The sequence below is a fragment of the Sapajus apella genome, unplaced genomic scaffold (assembly GCF_009761245.1).
Source record: "Sapajus apella isolate SASKATOON/1434 unplaced genomic scaffold, GSC_monkey_1.0 scaffold194, whole genome shotgun sequence".
NCBI lineage: Eukaryota > Metazoa > Chordata > Mammalia > Primates > Cebidae > Sapajus > Sapajus apella.
Genome location: NW_022437134.1, coordinates 825730 through 842427, shown reverse-complemented (window position 1 = coordinate 842427; position 16698 = coordinate 825730). Strand labels below are relative to the sequence as shown.

At 50.0% G+C, this 16698-nt stretch overlaps 1 protein-coding gene across 10 annotated transcripts in view; it reads left to right on the top strand.

Annotated features, from left to right (window-relative positions):
* The window catches only part of SNED1 (sushi, nidogen and EGF like domains 1), an 86564-nt gene that overhangs the window by 11879 nt on the left and 57987 nt on the right, over positions 1–16698 (top strand). For all 10 annotated transcript variants that reach the window (XM_032269530.1, XM_032269531.1, XM_032269535.1 and 7 more), the window contains exon 2: positions 15669–15956. In XM_032269530.1, coding sequence (XP_032125421.1) covers positions 15669–15956 — 288 coding nt within the window. The remainder of the gene's footprint in view (positions 1–15668; positions 15957–16698) is intronic.

The following is a 16698-nucleotide window of genomic DNA, read 5'->3' as shown; positions in this document are numbered from 1 at the left end:
CAGCAGGTGTCTGAGATGCCAGCGCCGGGCAGCCTGCTGGCGTTCCCGCCCCGAAGTCAGGACGAGGGACGAAGCCCACGAGGGCCTCTCTGAGTGTGCAGGTCCACGCACAGCCGTGAGCGGGACACGAGACAGCCTAATCCTTTCTCCTCGTTTCCGTGTCTGTAGGGCATGTTTCACAAGGTGCTGTTGCAAGGAGAAAAAACACAATAACAAAACGGTTACATTTCGGGAAGCAGCGTTTTCCCCACCCCGAAGGAGAGGCGGGACCCCAGCGCTGGGAGAGGGGCTGCCGCGGCTCCCTTCCTTCCAGTCCCTGGGCGCTCCGGCCTGGGCCTTGCCCACTGCCGCCTTCCACCGGGGTTGGAACGTCCACTTCTGGAGGAAGCAAGTCCCCGGGCCCCTGCCAGGGGAGGGCGCCTGCCAGCTGTCCTGGCCCCAGTGCTGGCGCTGCCCGTCCTGGCCTGGCAGGGGAACAGGGCCGGCTTGTTCTGCCCCTCCTGGCTCAGCCCCCAGCGGGGAGGGCAGCAGCTGTCTGCGGCAGGGAGAGAGGAAGGCTGGACCGGGGCAGGCGGCGGGTGGGCCCGAGGCCTCTGCGCACCACACACCTGCGTGCTGGGCTCCCGCTTCAAAGGCCGAAGGGAAGCTCAGGGCAGCAGGTCAGGAGCCAAGCAGGGAGTGGGGCCAGCTTAGGAAGAGAGTGGGGGTGCGGTGACGGGCAGAGCAGGGGGCCCCCACACCAGGCAGGTGGCCACAGCAGCCTCCTGCCCCCAGAAGGTTCTCCCCCAACCCAGAGGCGCCACTTGTCACTTCTGACCCTTAAACACGTGCCAGAAAGGGTAGAAAACACACACGTGCAAAACGTTAGTAAATGTAATGCAAACCCTGGTGGGCCCAACACGGGGCCAAGAGCAGACACTGCCACCCCCCACCCCGCGCCGTCACCCCCACCCCCCCGCCATCACCCCTCTACCACCCCCCCCCCCCCCCCCCCCCCCCGCCGTCACCTCCCGTCGCCCCCCATCACCCCCACCCCGTACCATCATCCTCCGTCACCCCCCACCCTCCCCATCACCCCCCCATCATACCCTGCGGTTGTCAGGGTGGCTCCACATCCCTAGAGGTGTCACCTCTGTGTAGCTGTGTGGATGGATCACAGCTCACCTGTTTCACAGTGTAGACATTTGGGGCTGCTGCTGCCGCTGCCGCTGTTTTAATTGAATTTGTCCAGGTTTATTGAGGCATCATTTGCAGACAAAATTGTGTGGTTTAATTGTGAAGTGACTACCACGACACCCTTCAGCACGGTCACCACTCGTGCGTGTTCGTGTGTGTGTGTGATGCGAATGCCGAAGGTTCGCATAGCACATTTCAGGTAAACGAGGCAGCACCGTTAACTGTGCATGGAGACCCCAGAGCACCTCTGTCTGACGGAGGTTTCACCCTGCAGTCAGCACCGCCCCATTTCCCACCCCATCGCAGCCCCTGGCAACCAGCCTTCTCCTCTCTGCTTCTGTGAGTTCAACTTAATTTTTATTTATTTTATTTTATTTTAGAGACAGGGTCTCGCTGTGTCACCAGATTCTAGCTCACTGTAACCTGGAACTCATGGGCTCCAGTGAGCCCCCCCTTAGCCACACCCGCCCCCGCCCCACCTGCGTGTCCCTAGTAGCTGGGATTATAGGCATGCACCACCACGCCCAGCTTATTTTTCTTTTTTTGTGGAGACAGGGTCTTGCTATGTCGTTCATGTTAAAACGCGTGTGCTGAATGAAGAGACCCCCGCAAATGGGCTTTGTGTGAGCAATGTGGCTGTTTGTCCACCTGGGTGCAGGTGGGCTGAGGCCGAAAAGGGCGTCAGCGGTCGGCGGTGGGATAGGAGTTGGTTTTATAGGCTGGGGCAAGTGGCAGTCTGTTTTACGGAGGCGAAGGGCGTCACGGGCTGCATGGTCACAAGTTAGGGGTCATCTATTACAAGCAGGCATGGCCATAGAGTGGGGGTGTCAGTTGCAAGCAGAGGGGAGGGGTAAATTACACAGTTACGGGGTGGGCGTCTTGAGAAACCCAGTGTCCAGGGGGAGTCCCGCAAGGCTGAGCAGGAACAATGGCGGCGTGTTGCAGGGACTGAGCACTTAGGCGAGGCAGGAACAAGTTGTCTCACTTCTTTCTGTTACTTGTGGTTACTTCAGACTTTCTGGCTTTTGGGGACCATCCAGAGGGGTACGTGTGGGTCACCAAGGCCATAATGGCCAGGCTTGGACTCGCAGGCCTGACAGTACAGGCTGGTCTTGAACTCCTGGCCTCAAGAAACCCTCCTGTTTCAGCCTCCCAAAGTGCTGGGGACTCCAGACGAACCCACCGCACCCGGCTGAGCTGTCTGTCTCTGTGCCTGGCTGATTTCGCTGAGCATAACATCCTTCACTCATCCGTGCTGCTGCAGATGGCCGGACCCGCCCTTTCTTCGTGTGGCTGAACGATGTTCCGCTGTGTGTGCGCATGTCTGTGAGATGCACCACATTTTGTGTCTCCATCTGTCAGCAAACACTTAGATTGAGTCTGTGTCTTACTTATGGGAGTGCGGATATTCTGTGAGATGCTGATTTCATTTCATTGGGTATGTACTCAGAAGTGGGGTTGCCGGCCATGTGTTAGTTCTGTGTTTTTAATTTTTTAGGTGGAACTGTTCCTAGCTGTAGAGTACTCTTTTGTTGTTGTTGTTGAGATGAAGTCTCGCTCTGTCGCCCAGGAGGGAGGACAGTGGCATGCTCTCTGCTCGCTGCAGTCTCCGCCTCCCGGGTTCCAGCCATTCTCGTGCCTCAGCCTCCCAAGTAGCTGGGACTACAAGTGCACACCACTGTACCCGGATAATTTTTGTTGTTTTTAATAGAGACAGAGTTTCACCATCTTGGCCAGGCTGGTCTTGAACTCCTGATCTCAGGTGATCTGCCCGCCTCAGCCTCCGCCCCAGGCTTAGACTACTAACAATGCTGTGTGTGAAAACTCTTGAAGGCATGTCCCAGTGCTCACAAGGCCACATTTGTGTCACGTCCACAGCCAGGAGTGGGATTCTGAGCCGTGGGATGTGTGGCGTGTGGCTGCTCCCAACACCACACCCCGGCCGACGCTTCTGCAAATGAGGCAGCTACGTGGTGGGAGGCCACGTCGTCTCGTTTTCTTTTCCGTGAATGAGGCTGAGCCTGTCTCGGTCACTTGCCATTGGATTTCGTCTTTTGTGGAGTGACTGTTGAAGCCTTTCCCCTCTTTTCTGTGGAGTTGTCTTTGTTCTCGCTGATTTGTGGGGTTCCTTGTAACACCAGATCGTAAGTGTTGCATATACCTCTTCTCATTCCGTGCTGGTTTCATCCTCTCCATGGCATCCTTGGGTGGACAGAGGAGTTAATTTTACTGTAGTAAATTCTCGTATTGCTTTCCGTGTCTTGTAGCTGTTTCATTTCGTCCTTCACGTTCAGGTCTGCAGCACACCTGGAGGTGATCTTCGTGTGTGGCCCAAGGTCAGAGTCACGCGGGTTCCCTTTTGACGGAAAGGAGAGCAGGGCCAGCACCCCGTGGAAGAGCTGCCCCTCCCCGGCCCCACAGTGCTGTTCTGCTGTGCCTGGCTCTCTCCCCTGCGTCTCCGTCCCTGAGCAGGACAGCTGGGTACTGTGGCCTGATAAGCAATGTTGGCATCTCCTAGAGCAGGGCCTTCCACCCTGTTTTTCACAAGAAGGTCTTGGTTATTTTGGACTTTGCATTTTCATGTAAAATGTGGAATTGGCTTATCACGTTACACACACGTATCCCCACACCTGTTGGGATGTTTGTTGGGATTGAATTGACTGTACAGATCAGTGTGAGGAGCACCAATACCTTTACGATACTGAGTTGTGCAATATTTCTATATTTACTCAGGTTGACTTTAACACTGCCAGCAAGGCTTCCGAATCAGGTGCTAGATTTTTTCACACTATCATAAATAGCGTCTTTTCTTTGACCTCGTTTTCTGGTTATTGCTGGTACATAGAATGACAATTGATTTTTTACATTTTCTAACTTTATATCCAACTGCCTAACAAAACCCGCATGAGTCTTGATAAATCACCTCTGCACAGTGTCCACGTGCAGTCACGGCAGCCACGGGCTCCTCCCCAGTCATTTTACTTTTTGACGCATTGTGGTGTCTTCCTGCGCTGCTGAGACCTCCGTGAATCGCCTCATAGCAGTGGTGCTGGGGGAGCCCTTGGCTTGTTCCGAGCCTCAGAAAGCAGGCGTCTGGGCTCACCACTGAACACGGTGCGCGCGTCCGAAGCCCCTGTCGGACTGCAGCTGCCTTCTGCCCCTCGGGTGAGCCTAGCGTATCCCGGGGTTTGTAATCACAAGTGGATGTCGGCCCTTATTCCAAGGCTTCTCTATACGAATTAAGATGACAATATGATTTTCTCCTTTAATCTGTTACATTGGTCATTTAAATTGATAAAGTTAACGGCAAATTAAATTCATTGGTTTTCTAACATAAAGCATAGCTGTGTTCCTGACAAAAACCCAGCCTCGTCATGGTGGAGAACTTATCCTCTCTGTATATTGCTGAGTTCGGTCTGCTCCTCATTCATTGAAGGTTTCAGCAAGTGGCCGCTTGTGCAGTTATCCTTTGTGTGCCGTCCATGCTAAACTGCAGCACAGCACCCAGGTCACGGAAGTGTCATCAAATGGACTCTTCTATCTGGACGCGTCTGTCTCTGGAATCATTTCCTGAACGTTTGGTGGAACTCCCTGGTGATGCCATGTGGACCTAGAGTTTCTTGCTGGGAAATTTGTGAATATTAATTCAATTTAATGATTATATAAGAAGTTGCATTTTCTGTTTCTACTTAGGTTTGGTAAGTTGCATTGTAAGTTTCTCGTTTTATGTAAAATGTCAAGATTGTACCCCCCTTACAAGCTAACAAGTGACCCTGTTGCTGGGTCACGGGCGCTGGCGGAAAGCGTGAGACTCCCACGTCAGAGCCTCATGGCACAGCACGCAGCAGGAGCGAAGGTTTGTGTTGGTTTCTGCCTCTCGCCTCCTGGCGCAGCGTGGAGGGGGCCGGGGAGATGCCGTGACCTGTGGGTTCGCATCACAGCCAAGAAACCCGGAGCCTGGGGGATGCAGCCGTCCAGAGCAAGCCTGCTCTTCGCCCCCGAGGAGGAAGTACTTTATCCCTCGAGGTGGGTTCTGCAAACACAGCCCTAGGAAGTGAGCCAGGCAAACAGCAGACAGGGCCTTGTGTTCTCCTGCAGCCGGCAAAAGCGTGCAGAGGCACTCGGGCACGCAGGGCGCCTCTCCTACCAAGCCACCTCCGCAGCCTCACACGTGCTTGGCCAAACTCAAATGTCCACACGCGTGTGCCTCGCTGGCAGCCAGCACCAAATCCTTCTGCTCTCCCCACGGCAAACGGTAAAGGCTGCTGTCCACGGGACCACAGCAGGACCCTCGGGGTCCCCGGCACAGCCAGCCGCAGAGAGTCCCCCAGAGCCCCGCAGGCCTAATTGGAGAGCCAGGATGCCACCTGAGGCCTGGCAGTTACCCTTGTGACCCACGCAAGCAGTTTGACTGCCCTGTTGATCTTTGACACCACTGCCAGTAATTACAGAGGCAATTTCGAGCCCTGGAGGCTGACCCAGGGTTGAAAACACCAGGAGCCTGGGGGTGGGAGGGATCCCGGGATGTCGGTCAGTACTTGATGAGTGACCCATGGCTGAGGGTCCAAGGCAAAGGGAGCCTCACTGTCAGACGCAAATCGTCCAGTAAGTCAAAGGCTGTCAGCAGTGTGGCCAGGGCAGGCTGATCGGACCGGAACAGCAGCCCAGGAACCTGAAGAGTGGACCCCACTGGTGGTCCTGGGGGTGGGGGCAGGCGTTCCCCACAGTGAGACAGGCAGGCCAGCTTCTGTCAGGAGACATTGGCTTGGTATGTGGAAGTCGCTTTCGCCAGCGCATGCACGCCAACTCACACGCAGCGTGGGGCCCCTGTCCCCATCACGATAATGGCTGCCTGGCCACTTCCAGCCCAAGAGGGATCCAGGAGGCAGCGCGGTCTGACCAGAGAGCCCCCCTTAGCGTGGGCACCTACGAGAGCAGCCCCGGCTGTGGAATCAGCGGCCAGGATTTGTTTGCACACCGGCGGGCCCCGGTGTGAGGGTGTCGGTGTCCCGGGCACTGGACCGCAGACCGGGGCAGCGGCCTCTTCTGTAGAGGTCCAGGGAGGGACTGTTTTCAGCTTTGCAGGCCGTAGGGTCTCTGCTGCTGTGAGAAGGCAGCCGTAGGCAGGATGTGAACGAGCGCGCTGGCCGTGCTCCCACAAACCTGTTTCCGGAAGCAGGCTGGGGTCCCCCGAGGACGGATGCCACATCTGACCCGAGGCCTGTTTGTGTGTCACCTGTGCACTAAGAATGCTCTGAACACTTCTAAAGGGCTGCAGAAACAAAAGAACAAGAAACAATGTGCATAGAGACCACGTGTGGTCCACAGGGCCGGAAATATGTTGGTCTGGCCCTTCCCAGAAAGCCTGCTGGCTCCTGGCAGACCAGACCATTTGCAACAACCAGAATTCAGTAAAACTCCAATGTTTCTGGTCCCTAAGAGTCCTAAGCCCAGGGTGGCAGCTTCCAGCCCAGCCCCGATGCACACTGGTCTTGTGCTGTCCCCCAGAGTTGGTGCTGGCGCTGGACAGCCACTGCCCGGGGCACACCACTGGGCTCCTTCTTAGCTGGACCGTCCTTGAACCAGGCCCAGGCATCGAGGGCCCCATGACTGGAGCACCCCACAGAGCCAGTGGCTCACTTCAGGCACTGGACTGGAAGCTGAGCTTCCGTAAAAGGGTCGCTGCCATTTTTTTCTTGGAAATCCAAGATGGCTCTTGGCTTTGGTACTTTTGAACTTACCATCATCTCCTTTAGGGGGCCTGTTGGGCACTGCCCTTATGTGATCAAGTTAAAAAAACCCCAAAATGGGGGGTCATGTCGCTGAATCACAAAGCCCTCAGGGGTCACGCTCTGCTCCTACAAGTGCTCACTGCAGGCCAGTAGCCACTCCCCCGTGGAGAGGGTGAAGCGGGTCCCGCCCTGGGCAGGGGCTGCTGCTGCGGGGCTGGGAAGCGGCCTGTCCACTCCAGCGGGCTTCCCTTCTCTTGGGCTCCACACTGTTTCTGCAGAAGGGACAGAGAGGAAGGGAGGGGCCACCTCCGGGTCCCCTCTTATCTCTGCATGCTGCAGTCCCTGAAAGTCCCCGGACACCACAGGACTGGGACACGCGGGTGGGAAACCACGTCAACAGCAATCCCACCTTCAGATGTGAAAGCTGCGCACACCCAAACTGCGCCCTCGTGCTCACTTAACCCCGCTGCAGACCCCCTGCTTCAGCTCTGGTGCCTCCGTCCCTATGGGAACACCTCCGAGGGGGTTCGCATGCACAGGAGCTGGGGGCCCAGCACAGCTGTCCGGGTCAATGAGAGTGGAGAGTGTCACAGAAGCTCGGGGCCACATGCCCCTCCAGCCCTTAGCTTCTCCTCAGTGACCCCCCTCTTCCCCACCCCTGCACGTCCCACATCCAGAGAGGGTCGGGGCTCAGGGCCCCTCCCTTCCCCTTTATTCCCGCACCCTGCAGTTCACTGTTTTAAAGTGTACAAATCGGCGGCTTTTACGTGTTTACAGAACTGTATAGCATCACCACATTCTGGCACGTTTTTCCTTACCCTGAGTGGAAACCACGTACCCTTTAGCCCTCAGCCCAGCCCCCCATTTACCGCAGCTCCAGACAGCCACAGCCTGTCCTCTGTCTCCCCTGGATTTGTCTCGTGGACGTTTCATACAGATAGAGGCGTCGCCTTTCGGGACTGGCCTCTTTCATTTAACGTGTTTTCAGAGTTTATTAATGTTATAGCGTGGATCAGCACTTCACTTCTTTTTATTGCCAAATAGTATTTATTTGTTTCTATTTGTTCATTCATGAGTGGATGGGCATCAGGACTGGTCTATTTTTTGGCCATTGTGAAGCTCCCGTGAATATTTACGTAAACGTTTTTGTGTGCACATGTTTCCATTTTCCTGAGTGTACGTGATAGTGTAGGTGAAATTGCTGCTGTGTATATTAATTCTTTAATTATTTGAGGAAATGTCAGACTATTTCCAAAGCAGCTGTACCATTTAATATTCCACTAGCAAGGTAGAAGGCTCCAGTTTCTCATCAGCACTGGTGATTATCTGTCTTTTTCATCACAGCTGTCCTGCCTGGCGAAAAGTGGTACCGTGTGTGTTTTCTGCATCTCGCTAATGGTTAATTCTGTCAGGCGTCTTTCTGTATGTTACTGGCTCCTTCTAAATTTGCTCCATGATAATGCCTATTCAAGTTGTTGTTATTGACTTGTGATAGTACTTCATATCTTCTAGATATCCGATTATGGCTTGCAGGTATTTCTCCCATCCTGTGGGTTGCCTTTTCATTTTCTAAAGGTGTCCTTTGAAGCACAGATGTTTTCAGTTCTGATAATATTTGGTTCATCTATTTTTTCTTTTGTTGCCTGTGCTTTTGGTGTCATATCCAAGAAACCATGGGATAATCCAAGGTCACAAAGATTTACACCTATGTTTTATTCTAAGAGTTTTATGATTTTAGCTCTTACATTAGGTCTTTGATCCATCTTGAGTTAATTTTTGTATATGTTGTGAGGTAGGGATCTAGCTTTATACTTTTCACAGGGATATCTAGTTTTACCAGCACCATTTGTTGAAGATTCTATTCTTTCCCCCACTGAATATTCGTGGCACCTTTGTGACGACAACAGCTAAATCAGGTGCCCTTGTTTCCAGCCTACCTCTCACTGCTCAGCTTCATCAACAGGTAGAGTATAAAGGAACTCACTCTCCCCACCCCCAACCTCTGCAAACACTGACCACTTGTGGAGGGCATTCTCCACTGGGATCCTGGGAGACTTCTCCTTTCTCCTAACATGAGCCATCGTGGCCTTTGTCCTTCCTCTACCAGAAGTCATTCCTCTGTTGTGCTAACATTCCTTCCGCCATTGTTTCTTCTAAAGCTGGTGTTGGTAAGTTGCATTTCTCAAAAAAATTTTCTATTTTACCTAAAATACTTGAAAATACTATTATACAGATGTTTATAAAATCTGCTGATTAACTTCTTTGATAGCATCAGGGGCTGAAATGGTCGCATCTTTTTCAGTCCTAAGCAATTTGTGCCTTCCCTTTCTTACTTGATCACTTTCACCAGAAGTTTATCTATTTTATTAGTTGAAACAAGTTTTGGCTTTGTTGATGATTCTCTTTATTCAGCATTTGTTTTCTATTTCATGAACTTCTGCTCTTAATTTTTATTTTTTCTTCTCTTACATATGAGTTTACTATATATGATTTTATTTACCAAACTGTGTTTAGTATATTTATTTACTGTATATGAGTTTATTAAATTTTGTGTTTACTATATACGGATAGTAAAATATGCATGTAATGCTGTGAATTTCCATTGAAGTTCTGCTTTCTTCACATCCTCACAAGTTTTTGCTAAATAGCATTTTTTGTTATTTTTTTATAGAGTTATTTATATTTCTCTTTTATTTTTTACCTCCATTTCCTAGTGATAAGAATTTATATTTCTTAACCTCTACTTTTTAAGTTATTATTTCTAGTATAATTACACTGTGGATAACGAACAAGCGCTGTAGGTTTTGCAAGCATTTGAAATTTGTTGGCAGTTGCTTTATGGCCCCATATGTGGTAAAAAAAAAAAAAAAAAAAATGTTCCGTTGTGATGTCTGTTAGGTCATTTATTATTTGCATTGTTCAAATTTTCCATGTTCTGACATATTATCTTTGTGCCTGGTCCTTTACTAGAGAAGATACATTGAATATCCCACCGTGACTGTGAGTTGAACTGTTTCCTTTGTCAGCTTTTCACTTATGTGTGCGGAGGCCTTGCTCTTAGGTGTACACAAAGGCAGAGCTCTTTATCTTTCTCATGATGAAGTGACCCTCTTTGCCTCTGGCAATGCTGTTTGCCTTATGGCTTTTTAATCTGGTGATAATATAATTGTACCAGCTCTTGCTTTTGATTAGCATTTGGATTGTTTAAACTGCGACGTTTAATTAATTGTCCTTTTTTTTTTTTTGACAGTCTCGCTGTGTCCCCCAGGCTGGAGTGCAGTGGTGCGATCTCAGCTCACTGCAACCTCTGCCTCCCGGGTTCAAGTGACCCTCCTGCCTCAGCCTCTCATGTAGCTGGGACTACAGGTGCCCGCCACCACGCCTGGCTTATTTTTCTTTTTGTATTTTTAGTAGAGAAAGGGTTTCACTATGTTGGCCAGGCTAGTTTTGAACTCCTGACCTCGTGATCCGCCCACCTCAGCCTCCCAAAGTGCTCGGATTGTAGGCGTGAGCCACCATGGTCGGTCACTCTACCACCATTTTTGTGCAAAATTACCCACCTGTTTTATGTTTCTTTCTCTCTCCTTTCTTGCCATGTTCTATGTATCATGCCTTATTTTATTTATTTATTTATTTTAATTTTTTAATGGAGCCTCACTCTGTTGCCGAGGCTGAATGCACTGGTTCGATCTTGGCTTACTGCAAACTCCATCTCCCAGGTTCAAGTGATTCTCCTGCCTCAGCCTCCCGAGTAGCTGGGATTACAGGTGCCCACCACCATGCCTGGCTAATTTTTTTTTTTTGTATTTTTAGTACAGTCAGGGTTTCACTGTGTTGGCCAGGCAGGTCTCTAACTCCTGATCTCAGGTGATCTGCCTGCCTCGGCCTTGCAGTGTTGAGATTTCAGGCATGAGTCACCGTGCCTGGCCAGTCATGCCATCTGACCCCTCTGTCAGCATAGAATATGGACACTGTTTCTATTCTTTTGGTGAATACTCAAGACCGGGGGTCCCCAACCCCTGGGGCTGCAGACCAGTACTGGTCTGTGTGTGGCCTCACAGCAGGCAGCAAGCAGCAGGAGAGTGGGCGTCACCGCCGAGCTCTGCCTCCTGTCAGATCAGCATCGGCATTTGATTCTCATAGGAGCACAAACTCTATTGTGAACTGTGCCTGCGAGGGAGCTGGGTTGTGTGCTCCTCATGAGACTCTGACTAATGCCTGATCATCTGAGGTGGAACAATTTCATCCCAAACCATCCCCTACCCCCACCCCGGTCCATGGAAAAATTGTCTTCCATGAAACTGGTCCCTGTTACCAAAAAGGTTGGGGACCACTGCCCCAGACGATACAATATACACTTTTAATTTATTACTATTCACTAATGAGCTCATTTATACCGTCATCCTCCTTCTGGGAAATGCAATGACCTTGGAACACTTTAACATGATTTCTCCTCACTCAGTGTGTATTGTTGTCATGAATTTTAATTCTACAGATTTTTTTAAACCATTTCACAGGGCTGTATACATTATTTCTTTATATTTCATTTTCCCTTCCTGCCTTCTTACGTCTTTGATCTTACATTTCTCTCTGACTTGAAGCTGATCCATAACATCTCTGTTAGTATGGGTCTGCTATTCATTATTTAGCCGAATTGCCTTTATTTTGCCTTCCGTCGTAAAGAGCATTTTATCTGCGTATAAGACTTTAAGTTGGCGGTTGTGTTCTTTTTTGTTTGAGGTTTTGTTTTTTGTTTTTTGTTTTTTTCTTTTCTTGGCAGTTTTCTTTTAGCACATTGAAAATGTGATTCCACCGTTTTCTACCTTTCATTGTTGTTTATGAGAAGTCAGCTGTCAGTCTACTTGCACTGTCCCTAATGACAATCTGTTTTTTTTTCTTTTTAAGATTGTCTCCTTGTGAATAATTTGTGCAGCAGCAATAGAAAAAGAAAAAATAATTAAGGTTGTCTCCTTGTCATTGACCTGCATTTCCAACGTTTGTTTGATGTGGCTTTGTTTTTATTTTTCTAGCTAGTGAATGAATCACTGGGATCGCTGAGCGTATGGCTTGATGTCTTTTATCAGTTCTGGAAAATTCTCCCCCTTGCCTTCGTGTCTCCTTTCCTTCTGGCCCTCCACGTCGTGACTTGTTTGGTCATCTCACTGTTCCCGTTATGTCTCATCCTTCCTTCTGTATTCTCCATCTTTTTGTGTCTGTTCAAAACTCTGCATAGTTTCTTCTGATCTTACAGTTCCAGTTCATAGGTCTTCCTTCAATGCATCAAGTCTGCTCTTAAATCTATCCAGTCAGTTCTTAACTTCTGTTGGTTACTTATGTCCTATTCATTTGGTTCTTTAAATGTCTTTTGATTAAATAATTTACATTCCTGGTTAATTTTTTCATCCTAGTCTTTTTCTCTCAATTTTTTCATTGTGATAAAATACACCTAACATAAATTTAATATCATAGCCATTTTTAAATGTACAGTTCAGTGATTAAAGTACATTCACATTAATGTCTAATCATTATCAACATCCACCCACAGAGCTCTTTTCATCTTTCATAATTGAAACTCTAATCCCATTAAATAGTAAGTCCCCATTCCCCTCCTCCTTCATACCTGGAAACCATCTTTCTACTTTCTGTCTCTATGAATTTGACTCCTCTAGGTACCTCATATGGGCAAAATCAGATAGTATTTGTATTTTTGACGAGCTTATTTTACTTTGCATAATGTCTTTAAGGTTCAGCCATGTTGTAGCCTGTGTCAGGATTTCCTTACCCTTTTTTTTTTTTTTTTTTTTTTTTTTTTTTCTTAAAGACAGGGTCTCATTCTATCACCCAGGCTGGAGTGCAGTGGCATAATCTTAGCTCACTGCAACCTCCACCTCCCAGGTTCTAATGATTCTTGTGCTTCAGCCTCCTAAGTAGCTGGGATTACAAGCATGTGCTACCATGCCCAGCTAATTTTTGTATTTTTAGTAGAGATGGGTTTTTGCCATATTGGCTAGGCTGGTCTTGAACTCCTGACCTAAGGTGATCCACCTGCTTCAGCCTCCTGAAGTGCTGGGATTACATGTGTGAGCCACTGTGCCTGGCCAGGATTTCCTTATTTTTTAAGGCTAAATAATATTCCATTGTATGGACATGCTACATTTTGTTGACCCATTCCACCTCAGTGGACACTCAGGTTCCTGCCAGCTGTTAGCTGTTGTGAATAATAATGCTATGAACATGTGTGCACAAATACAAATCTCTTCAAGGCCCTGCTTTTGATTATTTTGGTTATAGACCCAGAAGTGGAATTGCTGGGTCATATGGTAATTCTATTTTTAATTTTGAGGAATCGCATTGTTTTTCACGGCAGTTGTACCGTTTTCCATTCTCACCAACAGTGCACGAGGATTCCAGTTTCTCTACATCTTCACCAACACTCGTTCCTTTCTTGGGTTTGTTTTTTTAGTGGCAGTGATGTTGAATGTCTTTCCATGTGCTGCGTGGTCATTTGTGTACCTTCTTGGGAGAAATGTCTATTCAAGTCCTTTCTCATTTTTGAAACAAGTTTTTTGTTATTGTTGAGTTTTAGGAGTTCTCTCTATATTCAGGACTAATCCTTTATCAGATATGCAATTTGCAAATATTTTCTCTCATTCTGTTTTCAGGTTGCCTTTTTACTCTGTTAATATTTTGATGCACAAAAGTTTTTAATTTTCATGAAGTTCAATTTGTCCGGTTTTTCTTTTGTTGCCTGAGTCTTTGGTGTAATAGCAAGAAATCACTGCCAAGTCCAATGTCATGAAGCTTTTGCCCTATGGTTTCTTCTAAGAGATTTATAGTTTTAGCTCTTATGTTTAAGTTTTGGCTCTATATTGAGTTAATTTTTATATATGGTGTGAGGTAAGGGCCCAGCTTCATTCTTTTGCATGTGGAAGTCCAGTTTTCCCAGTTTTCCCAGAACCATTTGTTGAAAAGACTATCCTCACTAATGGTCTTGGCATGCTTGTGAAAATCATTTGATTATATATTGAAGGTTTATTTCTGGGTTCTGTTTTATTCTGTCTTGATGCCAGTACCATGCTGATTACTGGAGATCTGTAGTAAGTTTGGAAATCTGGAAGTGCAAGTCCTCCAATATTGTACTTCCTTTCCAAGTTTGTTTTGACTCTTCTCCTGATAAAATTCTAAAGTTTGCGTTGATCTCTTTGAACCTAGTTATTTTATGTTCTGAGTCTGATCATTCTAGTATCTGCTGTTTCTCTCATTCTGTCTATTCCTTTTGGTGGCATCTTGCTTCCTTGGGTGGCTGATTATCTTTGATTGTGTCCTGGATTGTGTATTTGAAAAATTATTTGCAGGAATAAATTGAAGCCATCTTCCTTCAGAGAGGGTTTTTCTTTGCTTCTGTGTGGAAGGCAGGGGTGCTCCCTCTGTGTGGAAGGCAGGGTGCTCCCTCTGTGTGGAAGGCAGGGGTGCTCCCTCTGTGTATAAGGCAGAGGTGCTCCCTCTGTGTGGAAGGCAGGGGTGCTCCCTCTGTGTGGAAGGCAGGGGTGCTGCCAGTCGGGGACTATCTTAGTTCCAGTTCCAGGATTCACTCAAAGGGGAAGTACAGAGGGTCTTTCTAAAAGCAGGGTTCTGGGACATTCTTCCTGGTGGCAAATCGTGACGGTGTAGAGCTGAGCACTGAGGCCAGCAGCTCATTCACCTCGGTCCCTGCACCCTATGAGGTCAGAGCCAGTGCCCTCATCAGCTCAAGCTGCATCGCTCGTAGGCACCAGAAGTCTACTTTGCACAGTTCTGGAGGCTGGAAAGTCCAAGGTCAAGGCACTTCAGCCAGCCTCAGTGACCGGGGAGGGCCTTCTTCTGGGTCATTGATGGCATCTTCTTATGTACCTCCAGTGGTAGAAGGCAGCTCTCTGGGGCTCCTTTTATTAGGGTGTGAATCCCATTCATGAGAGCTCCACGTTTATTACCTCACCACCTCCCAAAGGCCCCACCTGCTAGCACCATCTCTTTGGGAGTTAGGGTCTCAATGTAGGAATTTGGGGAACACAAACATTCCAGCCATGGCCCCTCCTGTAAGTAGGAAAAGCAGAGCACAGAGAGGTGGGCAGTGAAATTGTCTCGTGGACGTGGCAGCGGGCGTGGGGTCAGGGTGGGGCACGTGCCTCTCACTGCAGAGGTGCCGCTCAGAAGCCTCCTGGGGCCCCCCACTGCTGGCGGCCGAGCACAGCTCCCCTATTTGACCACTGCAGCCCCTCCAGTCTCCCTGGCCCTTCTGGCCCCTGGCCATCCCCACCTGCGCTCTATGCGGCACCCTCCCCTGAGCCCACCTGGTGTGCCCTGCTCACCTTTCCAGGCTTAGCTCAGATACTGGGGCTTTGCCTTGCCTCCTAGGCTCCGGCTGGAGCAGAGCTGAGCAGTAGTAGCTGCTGGGCAGGCCCAAGGCCCCACTGACCAAGGCCAGGGCGCAAAGGGGGGCTTCCCTACCCCCACAGAGGCGACTGGGGCTGGGTACTCTGCAGAGCATCGGGTACTGCACGCAGGTCAGAGCCTGTGCCCTGAGCACACAGCCTGGCAGGAGAGGGTGCAGCAGGCCTGGTGGTCCCATCTCAGGGACGGGCTGTCAGGCCACCCTGGGGATGCCCTGCCCAAGGCTGGCTTCCCCTCAGAGGATGCCTGGCAGCGGAGGCTGGGGTGGCTGCCGGGCCACCTGCCTGCGCACAGCCCCATCAGTCCCCGCTCCGGCCTTCTGCCTCCCAGGTAAACAACAACGGGATCATCTCCTTCCTGAAGGAGGTTTCTCAGTTCACCCCGGTGGCCTTCCCCATCGCCAAGGACCGCTGTGTGGTGGCGGCCTTCTGGGCAGACGTGGACAACCGGCGTGCAGGCGACGTGTACTACCGGGAAGCCACCGACCCAGCCACGCTGCGCCAAGCCACGGAGGATGTCAGGCGCTACTTCCCCGAGCTCCCGGACTTCTCTGCCACCTGGGTTTTTGTTGCCACCTGGTACCGAGTGACCTTCTTTGGCGGCAGTTCTTCATCCCCCGTGAGTCCAGGCACTGGTCCTGGGGAGGGGGGATGTCTGGCTAGGATCCAGGGTCTCCCCACACCAGGACCCCACTTGTGGAGGTGGGTGGGGTACAGTCACTGGTCCATACCCAAGAGGGGAACATGTGGTCAAAACCACAGAGCCAGAGTAGAAGAGGACACAGCCCCCACCTTCCCCAATGCTCCTGGAAGCCACCTGCCTCTGGGAAACACCAAATGCCCCAAAGCAGCAGCCCGCATGTCAGGGAGAGGCGTGTGGGTTGATAGAGTTAGGAGAATTTCCATTTGGAATGGCCCAGTACACAAAGGTTAAACTGGAAGGTTATTCTTCTTATTCTCTATTCCTTGATAATGCCAAACGTGACAGAAATGTTGACTCAAGAATAATCACCATGTTGCAGGCTTGATGAGTTCTGGTGAGCTGATACTCGCTAATGAGGACAGCTGGCCGCTCTGGTGGCAGATGTTTCCTCAGCAGCTACAGTGGCCGCTCTGGTGGCAGACGTGTTTCCTCGGCACCTCCGGTGGCCGCTGTGGTGGCAGATGTGTTTCCTTTGCAGCTGGGTGGCCGCTGTGGTGGCAGATGTGTTTCCTCTGCAGCTGCCGTGGCAGCTCTGGTGGCAGATGTGATGGCTCTGCAGCTGTGGTGATGGTTCTGGTGGCAGATGTGTTTCCTCTGCAGCTGCAATGGTGGCTCTGGTGGCAGATGTGTTTGCTCTGCAGCTGTGGTGATGGTTCTG